The sequence below is a fragment of the Hyaena hyaena genome, unplaced genomic scaffold (genome assembly GCF_003009895.1).
Source record: "Hyaena hyaena isolate Hyena2069 unplaced genomic scaffold, ASM300989v1 scaffold_73, whole genome shotgun sequence".
Taxonomy (NCBI): Eukaryota; Metazoa; Chordata; class Mammalia; order Carnivora; family Hyaenidae; genus Hyaena; species Hyaena hyaena.
Window position 1 is genome coordinate 1509073 of NW_024080705.1, and position 12883 is coordinate 1521955.

At 46.5% G+C, this 12883-nt stretch overlaps 1 protein-coding gene across 2 annotated transcripts in view; it reads right to left on the reverse strand.

The window, feature by feature from the left end:
- The window catches only part of HKDC1 (hexokinase domain containing 1), a 47487-nt gene extending 40843 nt beyond the window's left edge, over positions 1-6644 (reverse strand). For both annotated transcript variants that reach the window (XM_039233272.1, XM_039233271.1), the window contains exons 1-2: positions 6582-6644; positions 1514-1676 (exon numbers count right to left, since the gene is read on the reverse strand). In XM_039233272.1, coding sequence (XP_039089203.1) covers positions 1514-1676; positions 6582-6644 — 226 coding nt within the window. The remainder of the gene's footprint in view (positions 1-1513; positions 1677-6581) is intronic.
- Positions 6645-12883: the final 6239 nt, after the last annotated feature.

A 12883-nucleotide genomic window follows, 5' to 3' on the forward strand; every position in this document is an offset into this window, starting at 1 on the left:
CCCCCACCATTTCCGCCCTTCTTCTCCCCCTTGGTCCTCCGTCAAGTTCCTCCTAATCCTCCTATACGTGCAAACATATGGTATTTGTCCTTCTCTGCCTGACTTATTTCGCTCAGCATAACACCCTCAAGGTCCATCCATGTTGCTACACATGGCCAGATTTCATTGTTTCTCATTGCCATGTAGTATTCCATGGTATAGATAAACCACATCTTCTTGATCCATTCATCTGTTGATGGACACTTAGGCTCTTTCCATGTTTTAGCTATTGTGGAGAGTGCTGCTATGAACATTGGGGTACATGTGCTCCTATGCCTCAGCATTTCTGTATCCCTTGGGTAAATTCCTAGCAGTGCTATTGCTGGGTCATAAGGGAGTTCTATTGTTAGTTTCCTGAGGAACCTCCACACTGTTTTCCAGAGGGGCTGTACCAGTTTACATTCCCACCAACAGTGCAGGAGGGTGCCCGTTTCTCCACATCCTCGCCAGCATCTAGAGTTCTCTGATTTGCTCATTTTAGCCACTCTGACTGGCGTGAGGTGGTATCTCAGTGTGGTTTTGATTTGTATTTCCCTGATGAGGAGGGATGCTGAGCATCGTTTCATGAATCACGGGGTCTTTCAATGTGGAAGAGAGAAGCAGCAGGATCAGAGTCAGAGATTTAAAGATGCTACGCGGCTGGTTTGGAGATAAAAGGGGGCACGAGCCAAGGCATGCAGGCAGAGAACCCAAGGAACAAGATTCTACCCCAGAGCTTTCAGAAGGAACGTGGCCCTGCTGACAGCCTGATTATAGCCCAGTGGGACCCAGTGCAGACTTCTGACCTTCAGAGCTATGAGAGAATAAATTTGGGTGGTTTTAAGAGGCTATGTTTGTGGTAACTTATTATAGCAGCAACAGAAAACAAATACAGAGGCCAACTGTCTCTTTTTACAGATAAAGGAACTAAGTCTAAATGTTTTGCCAAAGGTCACCGAGAAATGGGCCTAGAACCCAGCTCTCTTGAATTATCATTTATTCTTCCTTCCACTACATTACATTGTCTTCCATTACTTACTACCCTGGGCCTAGAATCAAGATACCCAGGCATGAAACACCACTTATTATCAGGGCCTGGTGTGCATCAGGCACTTCGCTAGGTGCTCAGAACGACACAGACCTTGCCCTCAGGAAGTGCTGGCCCAGTAGGGAGCCCCAGCATGGGAATGCTTCATAGATGGAGGCAGCGACCATTACCCTGAGACTGAAGAGCCAGGCTGGTGTTCATGAGGGGGAGAATGTGGGATGCTCCAGCAAGTGAATAAACAAAACATGTGGGTCCATGGGGAGCGGAGAAAAAGCAGGGTGCATTTGAACTTTGGTTCAAAGCTTCTAGTATTGAATAGACTGAAGCATAGAGAGCTGGAGAGGAATGGGCACAGAGGGCTGGAGAGATAAGCCAGGGGACAGGTCCCCATGAGCCAAGAAGAAAGCAGTGGGACCAGGGTCCCTGGCAGCCCCGAGCCCCACTCACCTGAGCCATCTGGAATGGCCCTGACAAAGGTGGGAAGCATCTTCACGGAGGCTGTGGGGTTGGTGTCCTTCCCCAGGCCCCTCTGCATTTCGGCCTGGAACCGAGCCATGATGTCCAAAAGGGTGTCATCGGAGAGCCGCATGTGATACAGGAACCTGTCCACCTGGAACAGAGTCAGGGTGACCGGGGTTGCCTGCCAGGGGTGCTTGCTCCCCACTCCCATTGTGAAGCTGCATTTCTGACTCTGGGGACAGCGTCATGATGTCCATTCCCAAAGGCTCCTTGCCTGACCCCTCACCAAGCTGCAGACAAGGTGGGGAATTGGAAGAAAGGAATAGAATGGAAGGCTGGGAGGTAGGAATGCATTTCTCTGAAGGGCAAGCTCTGAAGAAGAAAAGATTCTCCCATTTTTCTGATGGGATGATAGAGGGGCAATAGCTACAAAGGAATTAGGGTTTCTCATTCCCAGTCCAGGGCCTGCACCACTGTCCAATTGTGTCTCCACTGCAAAAGACTAGCTTAAGCTTGAAACTTAAATTCCTAAGCATGGAAGCTTTCATTTCCAATGATGACAATATATATCCAAACTTGTTTCCCTTTGTTCATGGGCTGCTAGGAAGCTCAGCTCAATTTAGTTTCCACCTGCAATCTCTAAATTCTAGTCCTTTAAATTGCCATTCTGCTTTAAACTGAGGTTGTTCTAATTAAGATGAAGTTTAATTTTTAAAGCCAGCTCAAGGTGCTGCTAAAAATCGGTGGATAACACTCATTGTCAAGTGAGTAGGCAAAGGCCCACTACCCTAATTGAGGGAACTTCTAAAAATCACTGTGGCTGTGCTCAGTAGAAGTAGAACTGCTTCCTCTTCATGCTAATGCCCATCATTTGGTAGTGGCAGCCTGGATTCCCAGGGCTTACTGGAATGGATGACCGAGGGGGTCACAAGTAGGGATAGTGGCATAGATGCCTTGTATTTGCCCATCCAGCCCATAAGGAGACTTGATCCCAGCACATTCCTAGAGGAATCACTCTCCCACACTTTTCTCGCAGGCTAAGAACATCTGTTGTGGTCTACAAAGTGCTTTCAGGTACACAACCTCATTCAATCTCCCCAACATCACTTTGAGGCAGCCAGAGGAGGCCAGAACTCTTGCTTCTGGTTGAGAAATGAGGACTCCAAGCCTCAGAGTCATGAAGCAGCACTGGGAGAGCTGTAAGAGAACAGCAGCCCTGGGACTGGAATCCAGTCTGGTTTTGCGTGGTTTTGCTTCACAGCTCTGTGCAGGACACAACAGAGACATTACACCAAAAGCGCAGGGGCCACATGACCTTTATCATAGGAATCCTAGTCATCACCCAGGCCTCGTGGGCGGCATCCCAGCTCAGTCTGGGGCCAATATGGAGACCAAGACAGTGAAATGGCCCATGGCTCCACAGACTTGGGGGCCAGAGAGAGGCCAGAAAACCATCAGAGAGCCATTAACAAAAAAGGACAATTGGGCTTTCAGTGCATTTGAGGAGATAGGATGGAACCAGGTCATGCTTCATTAAGGGCTTCCTGTTCACCCTGAGTCTGTTTATGACTAATTGGTTGGCACAATCACACACACAGAGAAGACCGACGGAAGGGATGTGACCCAAGTAATTGGGGCTTGGGGAAAGAGGAGACGTACTACATGGGAACTAAACTTGCTCCTCTTCCACCCCAAGGCCCCAGAGACGTGCCCCCTGAACCTACGGCTGATTTCACTCAGCGCCGGCGTCCCCATAGTGTCATCCCTCCCCTACAAGACATGGGTTTGAGGCCCCAGCTGCAGTTTAACAGACTCATTCAGACCTTTGGGTTCCCGCCCCTGCTGTTTCAGTAAGTTCAAGTCCTGACAGAAGGAATGTCAACTTAGCAACAGTTTCTTATTTATTCTTTGTACCTCCCACAGAACCTGGTACAGCAGCCAGAAGGGGAAAATGAAACATATGTTGTGGGGGGGACTATTTTAAATCCAGACAGGTGATCTGGGGCCTGTGTCACCAGGTACATTCTTTGCAGGCTCTGAGGGAGGGTGTTTGAGTTGAAGAAAACCAAGCACACTTTTGGGAAGACTCTGAGACCGTGAAACAGGGTATCTTATAAACAAAAGAGCCAACACACAGTGCATTGTGCATTTAACATAGGAGGGGAAAATTCAAAAATGTAAGCTCAGCTCTGCTGAATGACAGGATGTAGGAGCCAGAAGTGACTTTAGAGATCACTTACTTAGTCCAAAGTTCCCATATGAATGAATCCAGAGTCATAAAAAGGTCCACCTCTTGGACCCAGTAATTTCAGTTCTGGAAATCTAACCTTATGACCACAAAGATGGAGAATATTAAACACATTCCAGTGTTTTTCATAACAATAACTTAATTGTTTAAAAAAATGTTTTTAAACATTTAAACACCCAAATGTCAAGGGCACCTGGGTGGCTCAGTTGGTGAAGCATCCAACTTCCACTCAGGTCTTGATCTCACGGTTCATGAGTTTGAGCCCTGTGTCAGGCTCTGATGGCTCAGAGCCTGGAACCTACTTTGGATTCTGTGTCTCCCTCTCTCTCTCTGCCCCTCCCCTGCTTGTGCTCTGTCTCTGTCTCTCAAAAAAAAATAAATGTTTAAAAAAAAGTTTTTTAAGTAGCCAAATGTCCAACAAGAGGGAAAAGATTATAGTATATCCAACATGATTAAATGTTAGGAGATATTAAAATGATAATTATGAAGAAATGGGAATTGTACAAAGTGGTTACAATACAACAAGAAGCGAAGGGCAAAGATTCAGGATTGTGGGTAAGAAATAAAACATACCATACGGGCTCCCACAGAGCAAATCTGACAGTGTTTGTGAGAGGGGTGGGAATGAAGGTAACATTTCCCCTTTTCGTAACATTGACTTACTCACCTGTAAAAGGTACACATTGAAAACCTAATCAGTCCTTCTCTTATGAGTGAACAATCTTCAGGTCAGTGACCAGATTCAGCCCAATGGAATCAATAGGTCAAATAATGTCAATATATTGAATTGGAAAAGAAACTATCAGAGTGGGGTCTCCTTCCTCCCTCCCTTCCTGTTTTACTGTTTTATTTTGTCTTGTCTTTGTTTTAACATTGGTATAGGGAGATTTTAAAAAATTGTTCCAGGGTCTAAATAGTATGTCCCAGGATCTTGACACTCTGGAGGCAGGAAGCACAGAAACTAAGGAGGGGACAGACTACCTGACCCTGGAGAAAAAGAAAGGGCCTGTGCCTTTTGACCAGGTGTGTTTTCACCACGTGGAGGAGGGCACGAGCCCGTGTTCTCAGAAACTGTGACTCATCCAGCAACCCATAAACCTGATGCCTATACTGTCGCAGTCACCTGTTACTTAAAGTGGCCACAGGGTGCTCCTGACTACCTCTATAGCTCACTCTTCAGCTTTCCTGAAGGGGACAGAGGGAGGTGGGAAGGGTCAACCTCAGGCCTTGACAAAGGCTCGCCCTCCTCCCAGAGGAAGAAATCTGCAGAGGCTGCATCTAGCTAGGCTGGTGGACAAACGTGTCCCACCTGGTTCTAGGGTGTGACAAAGGGGCCCAAGGAAATGAAACGAATATGCAGAACCAAATGGAAATGTCCCAAAGACTTCCCTCTTGGGTTTTGCAGAGAGACCACGCAGGTTTCTTCTTTACTAAGCTGTGCTGTTGAGGACTTTTCTACCTCCTCAAGAAGCCAGTAGAGGACTCCGTGAAACTAATCAAGAAGTGAAAATTAAGACAGCTTAAGTCAGATTGATTTACAGTACTTTAAGATTAGCTGTAACTTCTAACCCAAATCTCTAATGGACAGAATTTAGTGGAGGTTCATCCCACCAAGCATATGAGGGCTGTAAGGGGCCACATTTCCTCTCTGTGTTTGAAAAGCCTGGAGGCATCAGGGCACAATGGAAAGAATGCCTGGGGAGTCAGACTTGGGTTTAATCCTCACGCCACCTTAAATACTTTGGTGACCTTGGCTAAGTCTGTCTGCTGAGAGGACTTCTGTTATCTGTAAACGGAGAGACACTAGTGCCCAGGGCGCTGCCACCCGGCAGCGGGAGGGGCTAGTGTGGTAGGCTGGGCTCATGCCAGGCTGCCAGCCGAGAATGGTGCTGGCCCCCAGGTGAGCCTGGCCAACTGCTTTTTAGTATAATTTTTTTAACATTTATTTATTTTTGAGAGACAGAGTGTGAGCAGGGGAGGGGCAGAAAAAGAGGGAGACAGAATCGGAAGCAGGCTCCTGGCTCTGAGCTGTCAGCACAGGACCTGACGCGGGGCTCGAACCCATGAACCACGAGATCATGACCTGAGCCGAAGTCAGACGCTTAACCGAATGAGCCACCCAGGAGCCCCCTCCATTTTTTTTAAATATAATTTTTTAAACATTTATTTATTTTTGAGAGACAGACAGAGTGTGAGCATGTGAGGGGCAGAGAGAGGGGGAGACATCAAATCCAAAGCAGGCTCCAGGCTTGAGCCTGGGCAACTTTTAAGCAGCCTACTTTGCTATAAATTTTGTGGAAAGGTTTCTCGGGCACAGTGGCAGAATAATGCACAGACTACCATCGGCAATCGGCCACGGCAATCATGGCAATCATATTTCAATTATTTCACATTGAAAGCCCACATCCCTCTTGGTTGGTTCCCATGTTTCTATTCTTTCAAGCACATGAAGAATCATGTGAATTAAAGTTCTCAAAATTTCTCTCCCCTCCTTCATAGCATTTCCCCTCAAATATCCCTTCCATCAAACATGATTGTCTTTAACCTTTCTGAAGACTTTCTCCTCACCCGCACCCAGTGATATCTCCCAGGAAGTGCAGAGTGAAACGCGAGGCTCAGGACAATGCCTGACGCCCACCCTGTGGGAGGTTTACTTTCTCTCCCTCGTCCATGAGTTCTTTGCTGGTCCTGTGCTCCCTGTGTCTTCTCTAATAAGCTTTCTTAAATCCCTGTGGATGTAGCCACAGTATCGGTTAGTTCCGTCAGTGAAGAATGAGGCAGGTATCTCTCAGTTCTGCAAGCCCTTACCTTCTTGATCTGATCCTCCTTCAGCTTGGTGAAGTAAAATGCCATCAAGTGTACCGCAAACATCTTTCCCAAGTTTGGTTTCTCCCGAGATGGGCAGAGATTTCTGTGCAGTGTTTACTCCCGCGTCTCTGGCGTGCTGCCGGCTCCAGGTCGGGCGGAGGCCTCCAGGAACTAGGTGCTACAGATTAAATACTTCCAGTCTGCTTTGTTCAATGATTAAACTTCGCCCCCTTGCTCTGGTCCCTCCCTCGGGCATACACTTGATTGTCTAATAGGAGGCTTGGGAGAGTAGCTGAGGATCGGTGGAGGGGAGGCAGGGGATGGGTTGCTTGACCCTCTGAGAACCGGGGGCCACAAAATGCCATTGCTAAGCAACACTCTCCAGCCAGCGCTCCACCAAGCCCACTCAGCCGAGGAAAATCTGAGAAGCTGGGCATTAAACAAAGCCAACTTTGAACCAGCTGAACTGCTCTGAGAATGCTTGGCCTCAGCCTTTTCTCTTTAGTCCTTTTCTTCTCAACCCAGGGATGTAACTCCTGACTCCCTGGCCCCCTGTGGCACTACTGTCTTAATTGAGTCTAAAACCTGCCCTGGTCAGGGAGATCTCAAGAATGTTGGGGCAAATCCCTCCATTTGTGACAGATCAGATCTCTTGGCCAACAGCCTGTGGTAATGGAAAAGAACTGGTAAAAGTTTATCTATTCACAGTGATAAGCCAGAAAACCTTGATGACATAGGAAGTGGCCCAGGAAAAAATATCCACGAGAATGAAGTCACCAGTGCTCACCGGAAAGCTGCTGCTAGAGAGAAAGATTGAAGCTGGTGACAGGAGATGTCTCATGCCACTGAGATATTTGGTTTACTTGCTTACCTCACTCATCATACTGGATGCGAGAAGGACCCAGAAAGGGGCGGGTGTGTGGGTGCATTAGACCTTGCATTCTTCCTGCACTTTTTGGTCAGCTAACAAAATCAGTAACAACAACTGTGGTGTTAACAAGAGCAGCTCGCAAGGAGGGAGCCCTTATTGTTCCCATTTCATAGATGGGAAAACTGAGGGTTAAGTGACTTACTCAAAACCACAAAGCCTGTGAATGGTACAGTGAGGAACCAGACCCAGGAGTCTCATTCTAGGGCCTAGCTCTTAACCGATACAATATTGCCTCTCTTCTTCCTCTGTGCAATAGATACTCAATTGATAACTATTAATAGCACCGGCTTTCTGTTGGATTGCTGTCAAGAATTCCAACTACTTGGATAGCTAGATACAGAGATACCATTCCAACAAGGTCTTCCCAGGGAGGGGAAATAACAAATGAAGGAATGCCTGACTATAATTTCCCAAACATTAATCAAATGCTTCCTAAAATTAGCAACCGACCAGATGTTAAGGCAGGACTGCTGGGTGCCTCCCCTGCCCCCCAGTGTTTCTCGCTCCTACACAGCACCTGCTCACCAGTACAAGGGGAAAAAATGTTTTCCCTGTCAGCTTAGCAGCCTCAGCTTTGTTTGTTCTTCTGCCACACAACCTCATCAATCAAAATGATTACCGAACGATTGCCTGGTGAAAGAACCTTCAACTGCTACCTCTTCAGAAGCCACCGATTAGAGATCTTTACCCATCCATCATGTGGTGGAGCCTCTGGAAGTCTAGTGTAAGCACACAGGGTTTGACTAAAATCACTCCAGATACTTTCCTCAGATTGATATAAAACTGTCTCCCAGATTGAGAAACCCTATCCTTTTCAGTCTGCTCACCCTTCAGACTATGAACTCTCTTTTCTCTTTTGTCTATTATCCAAGCAAACAAAAGTTAACCTTCAGTTGCTGAAACTACTCAGTTCCCCAAACCATGTGGAATTGTTGGTATCCTGAAACAGACGTGCTGTGCCAGAGTCTGCACATCCTGGGCCAGGTCACCTGTCCACAGGTGATACCAGTGCCTGGCTTAATTCCTCCATTTAGGGGCATCTGGGTGCTCAGTCGGTTAAGCATCCGACTTGGGCTCAGGTCATGGTCAAGCCCCACATTGGGCTCTGTGCTGAGCCTGCTTTGGATCCCCTGTCCTCTCTCCCTCCCTCCCTCTTTCCCCCACTCCCTCCCTCCCTCTCTCTCTCTCTCAATATAAATGAACTTAAAAAAAAAAAAGTCACCTCTGCAGTGCAGTGTGGCTCCGACTGTCCTTGATTTATTCACCATCAGGGTAAGAGGTTACAATGGCCGGTGGACAAAAAGACACAAAGCCATGACCGAAGGTCGCAACAGTCTCATGGCTGCTTATGTGCGCAGATAGGCAGCCTTTGGAGTTTTAATCAGGCAGATGATATTGGAGGATGCTCATCTGTTACATCCTTCCATTTTTTTTTAATGTTTTTATTTATTTTTAGGAGAGAGAGAGAGAGACAGCATGAGCAGGGGAGGGCCAGAGAGAGGGAGTCACAGACTCTGAAACAGGCTCCAGGCTCTGAGCTGGCAGTCAGCACAGAGCCCGATGCGGGGCCCAAACCCACGAACTGCGAGATCATGACCCAAGCGAAAGTCGGACGCCTAACCGACTAAGCCACCCAGGCGCCCCCACATCCTTCCACTTTTAATGTCAGCACCTCTGCATCTATATTCCAGGTCTGAGCTAGCCAACAAAACTGAGAAGTTTAACCACTATAATGATCACATACATTTGGAGTCCTGTAGCTCACCCCCCTCACTTTATAGAATAAAGACAAAATAATTCGATTACTGTACCATTTCTCATCTGATTATTCCGGCCCAACACTTAGAATTTTTCACTCTTATTAAATTTTTATGTAGCTATTCAAGGATATCTGGGTGTGAGTCTTATAAGCACTTAGATTTTGTTTAAGAACACCCATTTGAGGGGCGCCTGGGTGGCTCAGTTGGTTAAGTGTCTGACTTCAGCTCAGGTCATGATCTCGCGGTTTGTGAGTTTGAGCCCCACATTGGACTCTATGCTGACAGCTAAGAGCCTGGAGCCTGCTTCTGATTCTGTGTCTCATTCTCTCTCTGTCCCTCTCTCACTTGTGCTCTGTCTTTCAAAAATAAACAAATGTAAAAAAATTTTTAAAAAAACATACCCATTTGAGGGGTGGCACTGCTAAGTGGCATTTTCACTAAAGGATACTACCCATCTAACCCAAATCTTTCATGTGAGAAGGGAAACACTCTCAACTCTATACACATCTCCATTTCCATAGAACTCTCCCTTATGGCAGGGCCTAAAGATAATACTCACTTTCTTTTAGGTACTGAGCATGGTCGGAGGACTAAAAGTTTAATAGAATGTACCAATTTATTTAGTAAACACTTTTATAGCGTATACTAAGGGCTTTACAATATTAATTCCCAGAGCAACTCATTCTCTCCATTTTACAGGTGGAAACACTGAGCCACAGGGCCCAACTGGTACATGGTGTAATAAATACTTGAACGCAGGCAGTATGGCTTCAGACGCCATGCGTAGCCGCTGTGCTCTACTGGCTCTCACTAACCTGGAAGCAAAGGCTAGGGAAACAGGGGACCATCCTGGGAAAGCAGCCTAGAGTCGAGGGAGTGCAGTGGAGAATGCACATGCCCTGGATTCCACTTTGGCTTTGCCCTCACTTAAGAGGAAGGTCTAGGTTCATGTCTGCAGAGAGTTCATAGCTGCTCCAAGGTAAAAGAGATCACATAAAGGAATCCACGTGGCCCACAGTGGGCACATGGAGAGCATTTCTTTAATCCAAGCCTTCACACAGCTAGGGACCCCTTCTTACAACTGCTCTTCTATCTCATCCCATTTGGTCCCTCAGAATAAGAAAATGCACGCAGCCCTTTCAACACATTCAATAAAGCATAACCATAAACCAGTTCCGTCTACTGACATTACTGGAACAGTAAGGAATTTAATAGATATTCTATTCCTGTTCAACTAAAAGAAATAGGTCTTGAATTCTGTTCCATGTTCTTCTTAATGATAAATTCAAAATTAAGTTGTCCACAATATAAATCAGTCTAACCTGCTGGTATTCCACTTGCTGCAAAAGAGTAAGAGTGTGTGAGAGAGCAAACTTCCATACAACAAAGTCAATCCAGAAACTTGCAAACTTGCCCATAGTTACAGTTCCTATGGTGTCTACGGGAGCAAGCACAAATGAAGCAGAAATGTTAACTTCAGCAAGTTTCAAAAGAATGCTCCCGATCATTTTTTATAGGTTTATTCCTGACCCAGAGAGGATTGGAAATGCTTGTGAAGAAATACACCGCACACAAATTATTTTTATCACAACTCTACATTAAGAGTTGTATTTGCAGGGGAGCCTGGGTGGCTTAGTCGGTTAAGCGTCCGACTTTCGCTTAGGTCATGATCTCACGGTTCGTGGGTTCGAGCCCCGCGTCGGGCACTGTGCTGACTGCCAGCTCAGAGCCTGGAGCCTGTTTCAGTCTGTGACTCCCTCTCTCTCTGACCCTCCCCTGCTCACACTGTCTCTCTCTCTCTCCTAGAAATAAATAAAACATTAAAAAAAAAAATTTAAAAAAAAAAAAAAAAGTTGTATTTGCAGGGCTCCTGTCTTTGCTCAGTTGGTTGAGTGTTTGACTCTTGATTTCGGCTCAGGTCATGATCTCACGGTTCGTGAGTTTGGGCCCCAGGTCAGGCTCTGCGCTGACGATATGGAGCCTGCTTGGGATTCTTTCCTCTCTCCTTCTCTGCCTGCCTCCCCCCCACCCCCGCTCATGCTCTCTCTCTCTCAAAAATAAATAAATAAACTTTAAAAACATCTATCTATCTATCTATCTCAAAGAGAAACCAGTCATACAAGGAAATTCAACCCATGTGGCTTTTAACATTTTTCAGAGTAGTTACAACCTCAATTGCACAAACCAGCAAACTTGACTTCTGGTTAAACATGGAGTAAACACACAAGGAAATGACACAGGGATTAATAAGAGATCTTAACACAGTTTTGAAAGATGGAAAGCTGACAGAGACCAGCTTAGCAGAGGAAACCCAACAGTGATTTTGCTGAGAAGTGACAAATGACATTTTTAACTCTAGAAATGCTCAGGAATTGCAGGCCCTGCTACCTCAGAAGAGCAGGAGGCAGGCCTAGTGCCACAATGGGAGACTTTTATTTAGAAAAAGCAGTACGCACCTATGCACCACGTGGGCCCCTGCACCTAGGGCACTGGTGACCAAACGATCGCCACGCATACCAGAGAGCAGGCTTTTATTCGCTGGAGAGACTGAACCCCAAAGCCTCTGGACTTGGTACCACCAGGCACCACGGGAAGTGGGAATGAGGCACAAGACTGAACATGTGGTCTCCAAGCAAAACCCTCAAAATGGGCAATGAGACCCCCAAACCACTTCCTGTCCAGTGTCTGCCGGCAGACATCCATCTACAGGCATCCCTCCCTCCCTCCCTGGGAGGAGTTAGGGGATCCAGTTTTTCCTCTGGTAAAACTAAATGGCTTTAGATATGGAAAAGGCAGAAGGATAGAGACAATAAGCAGATCAGGGGGCCTCAAGTAGAGGGTCAGTGGGGTGTTTGCGTGGACCCAGTCAGTTAAGTGTCTGACTCTTGATTTCGGCTCAGGTTGTGGTCTTGTGGCTTCACGGGCTCAAGCCCTGCATGGGGCTTTCTTTCTGCAGGCAGCGTAGAGCCTTCTTGGGATTCTCTCTCTCCCTCTGTCTCTCTCTGACCCTTCCCCACTCATGCTGTCTCAGTCTCTCTTGGAAAATAAATAAATAAAACTTAAAAAATTTTTAAAGAAGAGGATTAAATAAATGAGGTACAGGGGAGATTTTAGGGCAGTGAAACTGTTCCGTACAAGGCTCAAACAGTCAATACATAACACAATGTTTGTCAAATCCCACAGAACTTTATAGCACAAAGAATGAATTTAACGTATGTGAATATAAGAAAATATTCAGGAGGGGCACCTGGGTGGCTCAGTTGGTTAAGTGTCTGACTTCGATTCAGGTCATGATCTCATGGCTTGTGAGTTCAAGCCCCGCATCCAGCTCTGTGCTGACAGCTTGGAGCCTGGAGCCTGCTTCAGATTCTGTGTCTCCCTCTCTCTCTGCCCCTCCCCCTCTCGAGTTCTGTCTCTTGAAAACAAACATTTAAAAAAACTTTTTTGAAGAAAATATTCAAAAGAGACCGTGGATGCAATGAAATAGTCTTACTGGAGGGAATGGGAGGAAAGATGCTGACCTCAGTAAATCTGGAGTGGAGTCGGCTAGACTCCCGGCAAAAGGAACGATATCCAGGTAACAGGCCTGGGAAGTCTGAGACGTATTGCAT